Here is a 16,007-nt window from a genome sequence, read left to right on the forward strand (position 1 = left end):
TGTTGTCTCTCTCATCTGGCTGCCACATTTCTCAGCCATTCTCTGACTGCTTGACAAATTATATATATATAACAAATACCCAGTTCCTGGAAATGTGGCGGTAGTATAAATTACATTAATTTTACACTCGACTTTTTTGTAGTATGTCTGATTACATTCTTTATTTTGCAAGGTAAAATAATATATTTCATTAAGGAGCTGCAGAATTCCAGGCTTAAAAAACATACTAGGTTTTGAGTTTAATATGCCTATACAATTGATTTGTAACTATTTAATTGAAAAAAACATAATTCAGTCTAATCACTTTTAGCGCATGAGTTATACTCAGCCTGTAAACTCCTTATTATTCATACACAGAAGGATGTGTCCAATGATTAAGACCCCGAGGATTTGGTTGATAGAATAATCTGCATTTCTAAAGAAAAAATAAGCAGTAGGGTATTTAATTCTTTAAAAGAAAAGTTGTGATGCACGTCAAAGCATAACACTGACTCATAGTTTTAAAAACAATATCTGCAACTTGCTTGTCCATTGGTTGCTTCATTCATCTATCTGTAATGTACGGTCTTGATCTAATAATTGCTAATTATGCAGTTGTTTATCAGCTCATTTGAAACATCCTGAAATTCAGTCTAGCTCAGCAAATTGCTGTGCTTAAGGCATTTTTACATTCTAGGAAATTATAATATCCCCAGAAGGCTAAGAATTAATAATAAAAATCCTCTTTTGTAAAAGATTATCATTGCAGAGCAAATGGAGCAGATCTTCCCTATCTTAGTGCATTTAATATTCTCATTTTTTTCTATGAAAGTTTGATGGAAAGACTATGTGGGGATCACTGTTTTATTAACTTGTTAAGAGACAAATTTACTGAACCAGTGCAGCATATTGATTTCACTGTCTGCTATATGGAAAAGCAGCCATAGTAATGGATGACTTCTAGACATTTCCATATGGAAAATAGCTGGTTCTTTAGACATTTTGTGATCTTGATTTATCTGTTTAGGCTGGCGTTAAGGAGTTAGTGATTAAAATTACGAGGATGCTTTCTTGTTTATTACTTAGAAGTTTTTCCTGCCTTCCAAATGATTTCTTCCTAATATGCCCACCCTTATTGAATCCTTTGTAAAGTATTACAGAAGCAAATTCACGGTTTGTTTCATACTATTGGAAACAATATTCTGGCTGGTAGATTTCAGGTTTGATAGGCAATAAACAAATTACAACACTACACGCAGCACATTTTTGATCAGTTATCAAATGTAATTAAACTGATCAAGCATGCAACCATCTCTGGACTGGGGGACCTTAATATAGTTCTTAAAATCCATCATCTAATACAGATGGCTTGATCTAATTATTTTCATAGTTACAAACATACAAAGGTAAATACCATACCGAAGATATTTAATGAGGAGGAGAAAGGTAGCTGTCAAAATAACTTGAGTACTCAAGTCCATAAGCATACCTGTCTTCCAGGTTTTATTTTTTGCTTTATATTTTGGGGAAAAAAATCTTGCTGCATAATGTTGGCATCCAGTGCTGGGTTTATTTCCATTATTCATTTTGTCATTATATGATTCAAGTATCGGATAAAAAAAAAAGATCTTGGAGAATATGCAGGCATCTGTGGTCCTTCACCCTACAAAGGCAGTGATCCATGTAGTCAAGGGCTGCAATCATAGCAACGCAATTCAGAACCTAGTCCTCATATATCTGCACTCTTAGCATATTTTTGGACAAATAGAAAAATTTGTAAGGTTATTTCTCAGCTGGCTCTGCTGATCTCTTAGGAGTCAGAAGCTGATTTCTACTAAGAAATCTTAATCATCTATGCAAAGAGCCTTTGTGTTAGCAACATTCAGACTACACAGTTAAGTGATTTCCAGGAAGTAATTATGCATTTTTTTTGGCCAAGCCATCAGAAATATATTCTGAGGTGTTTATCAAGCCTGGCCTTAGAAACTGTGATTTTTTACCTCTGTAAGGTGTATGTGATGCCTTCTATTCTATTAAAAGTCTCAGCATAGAGGAAAAGGGTTTCTATGGTGCATTTTGTGCAGAAATAGTTTACTGCTGTAGGTGATGAAAAATCTGTGCCACAGCTCATTGAAGTTTTTATCCAAAGTTTCAAAAATATGAATAATTTCTCCAGAAAAAGAAATAAATGTAGCATTTCCAAGTCAGTAAAATTTACTTCTAACATAAATTCAGATCTATATTTATTATTTTATGTATATTATCAGGAAATGAGTTTTAGAAGTAGCAGACTTGTTTGTTCTTGTGAATATACAGTGACCTATTTTATAGATGCGGACAGAACTGTGTCTGTAAAAGTGTGTAAAGTAGGTCTGTAATGTAAAACATAGTTGAAAAGAATCTTATTGAGGGATGCATTGAAGCAGCATCTTTTGCATAAGCTCTCAGATATACTAAGGCAGTAACGATTATTCATCAGGCGATCTCAAAGCATTTCACAAAGGCAGGAAAGTATTTTTTCTATTCTAAAAAACAGAAGTATGAAATTCAGAGACTGATTTTACAAAGCATCAAGGATTGCACTTGCTCAGAAACACAAAAATCGGACACAAAGGTCCTGCCTGAGACTTAAGGAGACATCTGTCTTTACAGCACTGGGAGCCCTTGCAAAATTAAACAAAGCAGAGCTCTGTACATGTTGTTGAAGCCAAAAGAAGTTGCCCAAGGACTTTCAGCAACTCAGTGGCAGAGCTAGAAATGGCCCCTTGGTTCTTCATGCTGGGTCCTCTCCCCTCGACCACCACTTCATCAGTGCATTGACTGAAATGTGAAATCGTCACTGCTTTTCCTATATCAACATTAAAATAACAGGTAAGGAGAACTGAATATGAAGAGGTGGTTCGTTTGAGGAACACTGACAAGATGTGCTGTACGCAAGTGAACCAGCAGTGCTTTATGACACGTTCAGAACTTGGAGACTGAATTACAGTTTTAGTAATCATCAGTTCCCCCTCTTCTCTGTCATTTCTTTGTTTAATATATTGCATGGAAGAGACTTATGGTACAAGTTTTATAAGCTTGTAATAAAAATATAACAACTGTTGTATTAAATTATTTAAGTTGTAAACCATTGTAAAAAGCAGAAAAAGTTATATCGACATGGAGCCAGAAAAAAATTATTATGATGGAGTATAAAATATATTGTGCTGATTACTACAGAATTTTTGCCCAGTTTAGCATATTGTAAATCTTCGGTTGGCCTTAAGAATGAAACTGCAAGTAGATTTTTCTAAAGGATTGTGACAAGTGGTTTAAGAAAAATGAAGCTAAAATCAAATTTATAATTTAAAAACAAATCAGCAAAAATGTGACAGCAAACAAAAAATATCTAAAAGGTCAAAGGAGAGAAGAGTAGTGGCAAAGCGAAGGATCAATGAATTTAAAACTTTCAGATTTCCCCTGAGAGAAAGCTAGAATTCTGGAGGAATAAATAACCAACTTTTATATTTTAAGCAAGTAGATTATTCTTTTATTCTTTTGTGCTATGCTTTACTAAAAAGAGATGTGTCAATAACTTTGCATCTGGCAGTATTGATGTTAGTAGCATTTGAAAATGTTAGATTTACCTAAATTAGTTGGTAAAATTACAAAAACGGGCACATTTGCGGGAGGACACAAATACGCTTAGCATGAAGTTCTGACTATACATTATAAGATCCAGTTTTCTTTCCTTCTGCCTCTTTGCTCTTGATAAGTCAAAAATGAAACTGATTAGATGATGATGATAATATAATAATGATAACAACAACAATAAACACCCTTTAGCATCGTCACGTTTCACCTTTTTGTCTTACCAGACTCTTTAGAGCTTTAATGATCCTAAGTTTTCTCGTGGCAGGTTGTAGATGAGTTTTCTTTGCCCTGCAAGGTGATTTGGGAAAAACTCAGCTAGGCTGTGTGTATTTTGTTGCCTTTCTTTCTATCAACATGTGCTTTCTGCAAAAGAGAAAAAGAGGTGATGGCCTGATTCTGATCAATCTTCCTAGAGTGGTTTAATTGGAAAACTACCTTGAAACAGGAGCCTTTTAAAAAAAAAAAAAAAAAAAAAACACCTACTCATCCAGCTAATGTAGCGTAGAAATTACTGGTAAGACCACTCCAGCGATGATGTTCCAGGAGAAGAGTGGCTCTCTGTGGACAGATGTTGATGGCTTTCTGTAGCCTGTCCTTCTCGCTACCGTGTTCTGCAATGCAGCGGGTATGATATTCCCTGACAAGTTAAGGCCCATGGCATAAAGTATCAGTGTTGACCAAAGAGAGGGCTGTGTGGGCATCTTTGCTTTACTTTAAAACTGACATCTCTTCTTGAACAATTTATTTCCCTCTAGCAGTACTGCAGCATTGTTAAAACCAGATCTCATACCACAGATCACATCTCTAAAACAGGAGGCACAAGGATAAATCAAAAGCATGTTTTGCTGTGCGTTATAGGTTGGCCTTCTGTTTGTGGGAAAGATAAAGGTCATCCTTCCATCACTCGCACTTCATGTTTCTTAAAAGTGGTTAAAGTGTCACATCCATTTTCCTTCTGAGCATTTTCAATTTCATTAATCCAATGTCTCTTTGAGCTAACATAGTTTTTGGTGGAGATGTGGCTTGAAGGCTCCAGAAGTAGTAATTCCTGTTGAAAGAGCCAGTGTTCAAGCAGAGGAGCCATCAGTGCTGCTGACTGACAGGTCACCTGTGGGTGCTGGCCCACCTGGGGGAACCTGCGAGCCCTAAGCAACAGGCCAGATCTGGGCAGCTTTTCCACTCACCGCTGGGCTATGTTGTGCCCTGTACCTGTCATGCACACGGCTATAAATCACAAAATATACAAGAGTTACAGAAGGCAGTGCAATTTGTGTCATTCCAAAAGATCTTCCCCAAAGGTTTTTTTTAAAAAACAGGTGTTTAGGCCCATGTATTTTGATGATGAAACATTCTTTTTTTATACGATTGTGTAACGTTTTAACTTCGTTGCAGTCTTTTGTGATACACTGTGGTGTACAATATATAGTAATGTTTATTAAGCAGTCATAAGACAGTCGGCTGTATAGCCCCTTGACAGATATGACAGACTACTTTGGCATAAAGCCCACAAGTGATTTTCAACTAACCTGTAAACCACCCCAGCTGTTGATGTTGGTGGAAGAACAGCAGAGACCTGTGAGCAGTGAAGCTGTTTGACCGCCAAGCAGGTGGAACACGTGCAGCAGTGGTTTTCTGGGACTGTGATTTTAACTTCTAGAGATCCAAACGCAGTGCGCGCACAAGGATGATTCCATTCTTGGCCACCGTATTGTTGTTTGTGAGTGTGCTCACTGTGGTGTGCGATGGAGAGAAGAGGTGAGTCAGAATTTGGGGTCAGTTGTTGGCTTTTCCACAAATTACTATAACAAATCATGTAATTTTGGCACAGTTTTCTATGACTCAGTTTCCTACCTGTGCTATTTTCCTTTTTCAGCCATTTTTTTGTGTTGATGGTAAACTCTTTGTGGTAGAACCTTGTCTGTTGTTTAGTGTTTATTCAGTGCCTGATAAAATGACACGTAAATTTTGCTGAAGGCTTTTATAAATTATGCTGGCAATAACTTCAAGTTAGAGAAAAAATGACTTGCAGCTCACATCACTATGTGGCCAAGTTTCAGAGCCTTTTTCTTTCATTTTGCTGTTGGTTGACACAGTTGAATGACTTTCCCAGTCTCCTGTTCCCAAATCTATAACAAACTATGAGCTCACATTACACAGGAAGCAATAGCACCGAGATTTATTTGTCATCCTTGGAGGCCATGAAGAGGAACAAAAGACTTTCATCTCTCTCCTTTTCTTCCTTGACTGTAGGGAATAAGGAGGTACTGATATCTTGGGTCTCTGCCATACAGGATAAAAATCCAATTAATGTAAATCTGCCAGATCAAGGGGAGGTGGTTGTGTGGCTATCAAGAGCCCAGAGACTGTTGGGTGGATCATCAGTAACCTCCAGCAGCATGATTTCCCCGTTAAAACAAGCTGGGTTTTGTTCCACCTCTAAGTACTGGCCTGCCCTTCTTTTTAGCTTGCTCCAGCTAATTTTGCAGAAGTTGTCAGACACAGCAGTAATGAAATTTTAGTCACTTGTAGACTCATTCTCGGATTAAATCGGTGACCTCAGGATGAAAGGCGGTGAATGCCACGACAACTCTTTGTTACCTTTTCCAGGCAGCTTTGATTAAACTGTGCTGTGAAGCCAGACCTGGATCAATATGAATGATCTTCATCGACCTCATAATGTATTTAACATGTTTGGTGCACTTTTATCTGGTTTTGTTACAGTAAGTTGCTTACATTAGTGCCGCAGATTGATTTAAAGTTTCAGAGCTCTTTACACTGGTAAACATCTAGAAATAACCTCATTAGTTTGCACGTGATACTATATATAAATATGTAACCTACTGTGCAAGCTCCTCGGCAGGTGTAAATTAGCATAGCTGCAATTTACGGAAGCCGAGAATCTGGCCTAGAAACTTGAAAATACTTATTCCATCAATATTCTTTTAAATGATTACAGCTTACTTGACATAAAGCAAGGACCCCATCATCTTCTGCATACCCACTCTAAAGATGCTTACCACAAAGTCTTTTAGAAACCTTTTCTGTTACTTGTAGACTAAATTCTCCCACCAGCAGATGTATGTGATGTCTACTGGTTATATAAACATCTCTTCATGGTCAAGCCTTTTGGATGCGGTATGTCCAATCAGATATTTCTTAAACCCATTGGTTTTAGAGACTATTTAGCAGACTTGAATAAACGAACAAATGTGGAAGCTGTACCAAACATATCATTTAGGGATGTCAAAGCACTTAACAAACATTGTTACAACCGAGTCCATGTGTAACCACTGAAGGACATATTTGCTTCAGTATGTCTCATGACAGCTTCTTAAAAAATATACTTAAGTGAATTTAACACTTGTGAAAGGTGCCAGATTGACAGGCCCTGGAGATAAAAGTTCTTGAATTACCAGCAGGCACAGCCGAGCTTCCCACACACACTGCCCCACCAGTGTCCCCAACCCTACCTGGAAGGCACAGCGACCAACTGTCCTACAGCTTGCAAATCTGCGCCATCTCCTGCTCTTGGACTATGGGCCAAGAGTCAGTAGCTGTAATGTGACCTAGGGGTGAAAAAGCAAGTTCCATAATTACTGCACAGGTGCTGTTGCAGTTGATCATTTTCACACCAAGTATTCAATTAATCCGGGTTAAAAAAAAATAAAGAAAATGCACATTTATCTCATTTTGCATACGACAAAAAACGTGTGTGTGAGCTTCTAGTGAATCCTGCGGTTTTATCTGTCCACGTAGGCACATTCAGATGAATGTATGAGCAAACAAGTGCTTGCACATACTGTGAAGTGCATTCTTAGATGCCTCTTGAAAAATGTGTCCTTACTGTTTCGTTTGTTTGTAATAATCTGTCTCTATTCATAACTCATCCCTGCCTGGTGTCATTACAGCCCATCCTCCCCAGAGGTTTTGAACACAGCTGGCATACAAGTTCAATAACCATCCACCCCTTAAAGAGACTGGATCATTATGGGGTTGAAAAACAGCACACAGGGAAAACAGGCTCGTGATCTTTGCTCTCTGTCATGGGTTTAGAAAAAGCACAAGTTCTTCCCTGAGTGATTGTACTCAGAAAGTTCAGTCCTCCGTTCTCTTTGAAATTATATTTAGACCTCACTGTGAGTACTGGAAGGGCACGCTTAAGTGTTTCTTTATTTAGTGCAGAAGGTTAATGGCATTTTAAACAAAAGTGCACATTTATAACCTTGTATAGGCCGATTCTCAACCTGTATATAGGACATGACTAAAAATGGAACACTGGAAAACACAAAGTGATGAGTTTTCATGCTTTGCTATTTTCTAAGCTATAGCCGGCAGCTTGAAAGAATTATTATGGCAGCTAAATCTTAATTCTTTCTACTGAGAAACAGCCATAACTAATGCGCAGAAGAGCTTGGCGACATTTGTTTGTCTTTAAAAGAGTCGCATTTCTTTCTGCAACTTGCTGCTGATGTGCATGATAACATAGCTATATCCAGAGTTAGGTGGCCTGTAATTGTCTTAGGGATGGCATTTGGGATTGAAATTGTAATTCTTATAAATACCAGTATAAAACCCCATCTGGTGCTTATGATTGCCTGATTTGCTTCCCTGTCCTCAGTGTTCCTGGTGCATCTGTCACACTGTACAGCTTTAGGAAGAGTTCATACCAGCTTTCTGACTAAGCTGAAGTTTAGGTTTCATAATTTAGGAGGAAGTTCAGGAGAGAATGTATACTTGGGAGGGGATGTTTTAAGATGGTAGTATTCATGAGCTCTGCTTAAATATCTTAACCTCATTCAGCTTCAGTTCTCTTGTGCAGGCTGTCTGCTAGAAAACAGAGATGGACCATTTTAGGTCATGTTTTTCTCCATGGATTTGTTCTCTTTAGTCTGTGGTTTCTTGTTTTGTGTAGCCTAGTTTCAAATATCCAATGTAGCTGAGTCCGGTTTTGTTTTGCTTGTATTTGCACAATTTAATTTGTACAATGGTGTTTTCATTTCATTCATTTTATTGCGTAGTTCCTAATTTTAACTATATCATGTTATAAATTCTGCATTGATCTGCTACTTATTACCCACAAGTACTACTAAGTCAGTTTTTTCATCAACCACCTTTTTAAGATTTGTTGAGCTAGCAGCTGGCCTTTTGCTTCCAGAAAGGCAAAAGGCTTTTCTTGTCTGCTACTAAGAAGAGAGGAGGAGAACGCCAGGAACCTTCTCTTACAGGATGACAATACTCTAGTCCCAGAAAAAAGCAGAGGAAAGGAAATAGATGTTTACCTGTTTTTTTCTAAGATGTGTAGTATACTTGGGCACTACTGAAGACATTGTTTAGAAACAAAGCCTTCCTAAAGTGTACCTACCCCATTCTGAAGCTCCAAGGATGTGTCTCAGTTCATTAGTTTGAAAACTCTTCATAGATGCGAAGTATTATTTTTAATTTTGTTTAGGAAAGGACAGAAATTAGAATTCCATATTAGGGAAGGAAAGGAGAGAGGCTCTTTCATGACTGAGTTAAACAGAAGCCTTCAGAAGAATAGAGAGGGGTTGGATCATTCCCATCTTCATGTAACTTCAATTACAGGGTTTAGTAAATGAAATGGATCATAAGCTAAACCCTGCAGAGTCCAGAAAGCTCTAATTAACGCCCACAGTGAGTAACTTCTCTGAAATTGGTCTTTAATCAAACTTTGCTCTGAAAACAAAACAAGGTATCGTGGCAGCTTGATAAAAGAGATGCATTGCCAAGGCTGACAGGCCCACAATGAAACCAGCACTAAAAATAACTGTTTTGTCTACCAGTTTTCTTTCAGATGCTAAAAGAATGCATTAGCTACAGTCTAAAAAAACTTCCTTAGTTACTCAGCCAAGTGACTCAGCTCTAGAAAAGTGAGGTTCCTCTAAATGTTAATGTCCTCCCTGATTATAAGTGATCCCTCTTTCCTTCCCACGCCCTCCTGTCGAAGCACAGGAACAGCAGAGAGGTTGGTGAGGCTGGGAGGGGAAGAGGCAACTTCTGGATTCCTTCAGAGCTGATCATTTGTGGCCAGATGTCCTTCTTCTCTTGCCGCTGGTGGTGCAGAGTTCAGGCATCCTCACTAACTAGTTTGAGTTAAGATAAGCCAATCACTCATCTTTCTTGTATCTCCCATGAACAGTAAGGTCCACAGGTGCTACCTTGCACACTTGCAACTTCTCCTCACTGATCCTGAGAGCAGGAGTTATCAGTAAGGCATGCAGGGAAACACAGCTCATTTTCCTCTTCCTCTGTTGACCTGTAGAAAGAGTTGCTCAGCCTCCTGCAGGTACCCATCCAAGCCTACAGCAACCTCCATTATGTTTTCACCATAGCCTGCGTAAAAACATTGCTTGAACTGTTTTTTGGGGGGTTCAGAATAGATTCCAAAGGGACACGAAGTCCACTGCACAAACAGGACTAGCAGTAAAATATAATAAAACTATAACCTTGCCCTGATAGTGGATTTTTGTCTCAGTACAAAAAAGACATGGACCTGCTGGAGCGGGTCCAGAGGAAGGCTACAAGGATGATCCAAGGGCTGGAGTACCTCTCCTGTGAGGAGAGGCTGAGACAGTTGGCATTGTTCAGCCTGGAGAAGAGAAGGCTCCGGGGAGACCTTATAGCAGACTGCCAGTTACTTAAAGGTAGCCTACAGGAAAGATGGGGAGGGACTCCTTATCAGGGAGTGTAGTGATAGGATGAGGGGTAATGGTTTTAAAGTGAAAGAGGGTAGATTCAGACTCGATATAAGGAAGAAATTTTTTATGATGAGGGCGGGGAAACTGGACCAGATTGCCCACAGAGGGGGTAGATGCCCCATCCCTGGAAACATTGAAGGTCAGATTGGACAGGGCTCTGAGCAACGTGATCTATTTGAAGATGTCCCTGCTCACTGCAGAGGAAGATGGACTAGATGACCTTTAAAGGTCCCTTCCAACCTAAGCTATTCTATGATTCTATGATTTCATTTGTTGAATGGTCTGCTGGGTGAAATGTTACCCCGTTTTGTATGTATCTGTGCCTACAACTCACAGTATTTTATGACCAAAATGGCAGAGTCCCATCAGTCTGGATCCTAATAAACATATCCTTCACAGAAGAGGTTGCAATCATCTGAAATGGTTCTTTGGTATTAGGGACAAGCTGAAAGAGGATGTCTAACATTGGCTTTAGTGCTTCCAGTTCAGGCTGTATTTTCATCTGTTATATGATTACTTTAAAAAGATATTTTCATTGTTACAACTAAAACTGGTTTGGTGCAAGAAGCAAGAAGCCCTTCAGTATAGATGGGTCCATAAATGCAAGACAAACTGAAATGACATGATGAATACTTGAAGATACGTTTCTGTGAAAGAATTTTTCGCGAATACAGACTTGTGCAGATCTGAGTGGCTGTTTTGGCATCTCACCAGGCATGTGTTTGTAGAGACCTGAGTTCCAAATGCAACTTCAGCTCCCTCTGTAATTTCCTCTTTTTTTTTTTTTTTTGTTTTGGAGTATGTATACTTTACAAATAGGCCTGAATTGGTAAATTTGGGGTTTTTTTGAAGTCTAAATTCTGCCAGTTGCTTTTTAATTTTTTTTAAACAGATGTTATTATGTATTTACCATGCAACAGAAAAGCTCGTTTGTCAATTGTTGACTTTGAAAGAAGGGAGAGAAATCAAGATACAGCTTAAGAAATCTTCACAACATAGATTAGATTTTGAAAGTTATGTAGCAAAGAACACAAATTCTTTTATTGTCATAGTTTCAAAGACTGGCATAGGTAATCACAGGTTTAAAGCAGTTTCACAGCCTTATCAAAATCCGTATTGGTCATTTGTCTCATGTATCATGGCAACAACTTCCCTTGCAATTCAATGCAGCAGCTTAACTCGTATTCAGATAAATATCCCAGGCCAGAGTGATTGACATGCGTCATCAGTATTGCATGAAGGAGCTTATATCATCTTTAGAGCTGTGCCTATTCTGGTCTGCAAAAAAGTGCCAGGGAACTCCCTTTTTTACCAGTTCTTAACAAAACTCAATTACACCCTGATCATCATTAGAAGTATGCAAATCATCACTATCTTGATCCTATAAGTAACTAGCCAAAGTCAGACTGTAGCTCACTCAAAACCAGAAGGACCAAGGGAGATTAGTGTAATAACCAGGATAAATAATGAGGAGGGGTTGACTTCCAAAGCAAGTTCCATTTCTGTCCTCCTAAGTTTAGTTATTGTTGATTTCCCCCTTTTTATGTATATGAATGTTTTCCACTTGAAAAAGAAAAATCAAGACTGACTTCAAATTTTATGATTTTGGAAGAAATTTATAAAAGTGTTGAGTAACATATCTTTGGCCAGTTTTTCCTGGAACTGGTAGGCTCTTAGTATTTTTGAAGACCTAGCTGATATGTTTTCAAAATGGAAACATAGTTATTTACAAGATTTTGCCTCCATTTTTGCTGTGGGCAGAGCAATTTTGAAAACACGGTCCTGTCCCTTAACAGGGCAATGACCAACATGACCAACGTGAAATAATGCCATCAAGAATAGCAAAGAAAACTATAAGGTACCATATGGAAAGCCACATATTAGATGTGCAAAATGTCGACATTATTGTCATTTAAAATCTTCACAGCTGCAACAAAAATCAGCACAAAATCATACTTTGCAAAGTGACTCGCTTTTATATTCCAACAGTATATTTTTGTTTACTGGGCTTATTTTGGACAAGAAGGTATTAACTAAAATGAAGCAAGCCTATTGTACAGAGTCTGTTTTAAAATCTTATATTTTGCTATGTCATTTTATATTATCTTAAGTAAAAATGTAGGAAAAATCCTGAACTGATTTCTCTGGCACATAAGCCTCATAAACAGCAGTAAAACTAGATAATTTTTTAAAAAAGCACATTTTCCTTCCTTGCTATGGTTGTAAACCACAGAGACAGTCAGCTGGATGTTTAAAAAAGGGAGGGAGGGTCTCCAGTTCCTCATGTTTCACCTTTTCATTGCTCTGCCGGATCATTTAAGGCAGAAGCTTGTTCCAGACAGCTTTAATTAAACTATGCTGTGAAACTGTATATAGATCAATGGAAATGATCCATAACAAGAGGCTAATCATGTATTTAACAGTGTTCAGTCCAGTTCAATCACCTTCTACCGTTTCTGTGGCTTTACATTCATGTGGCAAAGCCTTGAATGTGTATATGTATTTTTTAATCCATCTCATTAGTGACCATATGCTTTGGCTTCAAGGGAGACAAGAACTGTCTGCAATCTGCCAGGGATTTAGGGACATCAATAATTTGTGAATAGTCATGTTGGTACTGGTCGAAGGGTTAAGTGTTCTGCACACCAGGGGCACATCTTTTGGGACCAGAACTCTTAGTCTGTTAGGAACCTGATCCCCTGCGACGCATCTTTTCAAAGTACACTCTGCATGTCAGATCTCCGCAGCTGAAGCAATGGAGCTTTATTAGCTCAGGGATTTAAAAACCTGCTCTAAGCAATGTAACAATATCTTTTGGTTAAAAAGTGAAGGAGAGATAGTAGTTGTAATATGAAAGTGATTTTTTATGTACTGGGCTAAATGTGATCTTCCTTTTTGTTACCATTTTCCTTTTCAATATGAGCTATTAGATTACTCCTCCCCTGCACATAGCCAGTGAAGCAATAACGGCAGCAATAATGGGGACCTGATTTTGGAAACATAAGTGGATTCTGTGGCATCACCTCATACTGTCTCCACCCTGCTGAAGCCAATGACAGCGCAGATGTAAAAATCATCTTCCTAATCTTTTGGAATGACCCTTTAGGGGCTCCCAGGACATTGTTTTATCTACTTAGTGTGGAAAGCACCTTTAAAAAAAATAGCTTACGGTGTTAGATGGTGCCATGTTATATGGAAGGGATGCTCAGTCAGCATGAGAGATCATCAAACTATTGATCTCAGTATGCTGTCCTTACAGAGGAATGGCAGAAATAGATTGTAATGCCAGAATTTTTGGTGAGAGAAGGAAAAACTTAGAATTATTTTTGTTCATTTTAAGTTTTGGGTATGTCCATATCCCTCCGCTGTACCTGTGTGAGTAGAAGAATGCATAGCAGTGCAGAAAGAAGCTCCATATGGAACCTGTGCCCTTAACTTATACTGATCAGTTGGGAGGAGCGGGGATCCACTTTACAGGATGAGGCTTGCCTGCTTTTGGCAAATTTCATATAGTAATAATAAATAATTCTGATGGTCACAGGAAATTAAATTAAAACATGCACAATACACGCTACTTGTTCACTGCTTGCTAATCAGCTGCTTTTGTTTGTACTTCAATAAACATTCTGTATCAGGGCAGATTAAATATCTTTAAGACCGGTGTCAATCATATATAGCTCCTGTTAAAGCTCCAGTAAACACACTCACTGTAACCCTCTGTCCTTCATTTGTTTTCACTTCTAAGACTAACTTCTATAATTAAGGTAGAAATCCAGCCACTCAGAACCCTTAAAGATTACCAAAAACCCTCCAAATGACCCTACAGAAGACAGTTTCCTAATGGTAAGGTATGGCCTGCATGGGTTTTGGTTTCAGTAAGTTATTTCTGTCTGCAGCTTCTGTCATTATGGCAATTCTTTATAACACTAAGCAATCTTGGCTAGAGAGGGTGTAAAGAGGGCAGAACTTGAAGACTGGCAGAGCTTTCTTTTTTTTGGCATCACTGCCTGTGAAACTGTGAATAGGCAGTTCAGTCAAAGCGTTACCTCATCCAGGATAAAACAGGAATTTTGCAATTGTATTCACTGAAGCCAAAACTCTTCTCTCTTGTTACCTGGCAGCAGTAGCATAAATTAATGTAATAACGGCAATGCCACCTATGAAATATTGCAAAGACAGTACCGGTCTTCTGAAAGTCTGCTGACTTTCTTTTGTATTAACATCATTGACGTTAGAGGTGAAAACAGACAGGGGTGAGCCAAAGATCAACAGTCACCTCAAAGGTCAAAGGACTTCTTCATGTTGTGTTTTAAAAGGAACTCGGCCTATGTATTACAGATATTCAGCAGTGAGTTTAAATCTTCCATTCTTTAGTTTTTGCCCACATTCTCCTAATTAGATCTTCTCCATTAACAATTCTGTTCCCATAACGGACTTCAAATTTACAAACTTGTGTCACATACCAGTCCCTTTACAGCTCTTCGTAGCTAGATTCTGTATTTGTATTAGTTTGAATCTCTCTGTAATACTAGATATGCAGTCATATATGTTGCCATCCCTGGACTTCCTCCATTATATCTTCAACGTGGCATGCTTCCATTGATTTCAAATGGAAATCATGTTCATAATGTTTTTTAAAATGGCCCACTTTAACTTTTAGTAGATTGATGCACCACAGTGGGACTTGAGAGCAGAATTTCATTTATAGGCAACTACGTGCTGATCATCCAAATATCAAAAATTACAAAGAAGTGAATTTCAACTGGCCTTTAGTTATTTTTACTACCTGCACTTAGTTTCAGCTTGCTATATCTGTAATCATCAGACCACTCACTCCCTCAAGGTTGAGAAACATGCTTTTAACTGTTTTGCTGAATTATGGCCTTAGGCAACGTGTAAAGTTAATCTCAAATTAGTTGACGAGGAGGTGGGAGATGGTGATTCTTCCTTCTATATAAAGTGAAAACTCAAGAGTTGCATTTCACTTCCGTTTGTTAATTGCTACTCTGCAATAATTTTCAAAAATGTATTATGAAGTCATTTTTAAGAAATGGGACACTGAGCAATGGGACAATGAGGCAAAGAGGATTTATTAATTGTTTTGTTTCTATTTTAGGACTGCAAGAATGCCTGGAAAAATATCTGGGCAAGAAGAGCCCAGCTCTGATTTTAGTACCTGTGGTGGATTTACCTGGCAAGGAAGTTATTCATATAACATGCTGGCTAAGCTAGCAGTTTATAAGAGATGAGTTGATATCAAAACACACATTTCATCCAGGAAACAACAAAGAAAGGAACTGATCAGAACTGTGTTGGATACTTTCATTAAGCAATGTTGTTTGATTTAAGCAAAGTCATATTTCGCTTCTTAATGATGCCTCATGATGTGTGACAGAGTCAGCTTTGTATGAACAATAAAGGTTTCTTTTCAAAATATTGTGCTTTTTTCTCACTTATTTTTAGCTATATTCTGGTAATAGCAGGTGGCTCTTGGGAGATGTCAGTTGCTCTGATCACATCAGTTCCTTTGCATTGTATATTTAGGCCTGGTTACAATAAACTGATTATAACTTCAGATATTTTGGATGGGGGAGAGATCAGAACGGTCCAGTACAGTTTTAAAGACTTGATTCCTTTCAATTCTACGTTGAATTTACTGACTTCAGGCCAACTCATGGA

At 38.2% G+C, this 16,007-nt stretch overlaps 1 protein-coding gene across 1 annotated transcript in view; it reads left to right on the forward strand.

The window, feature by feature from the left end:
* DPH6 (diphthamine biosynthesis 6) overlaps nucleotides 1-15,765 on the forward strand; it is a 206,830-nt gene extending 191,065 nt beyond the window's left edge. The window contains exon 14 of the mRNA XM_009886923.1: nucleotides 15,445-15,765. Coding sequence (XP_009885225.1) covers nucleotides 15,445-15,560 — 116 coding nt within the window. The 3' untranslated portion in view covers nucleotides 15,561-15,765. The remainder of the gene's footprint in view (nucleotides 1-15,444) is intronic.
* Nucleotides 15,766-16,007: the final 242 nt, after the last annotated feature.

The sequence above is a fragment of the Charadrius vociferus genome, unplaced genomic scaffold (genome assembly GCF_000708025.1).
Source record: "Charadrius vociferus isolate BGI_N301 unplaced genomic scaffold, ASM70802v2 scaffold14, whole genome shotgun sequence".
In the NCBI taxonomy this organism is placed as follows: Eukaryota; Metazoa; Chordata; class Aves; order Charadriiformes; family Charadriidae; genus Charadrius; species Charadrius vociferus.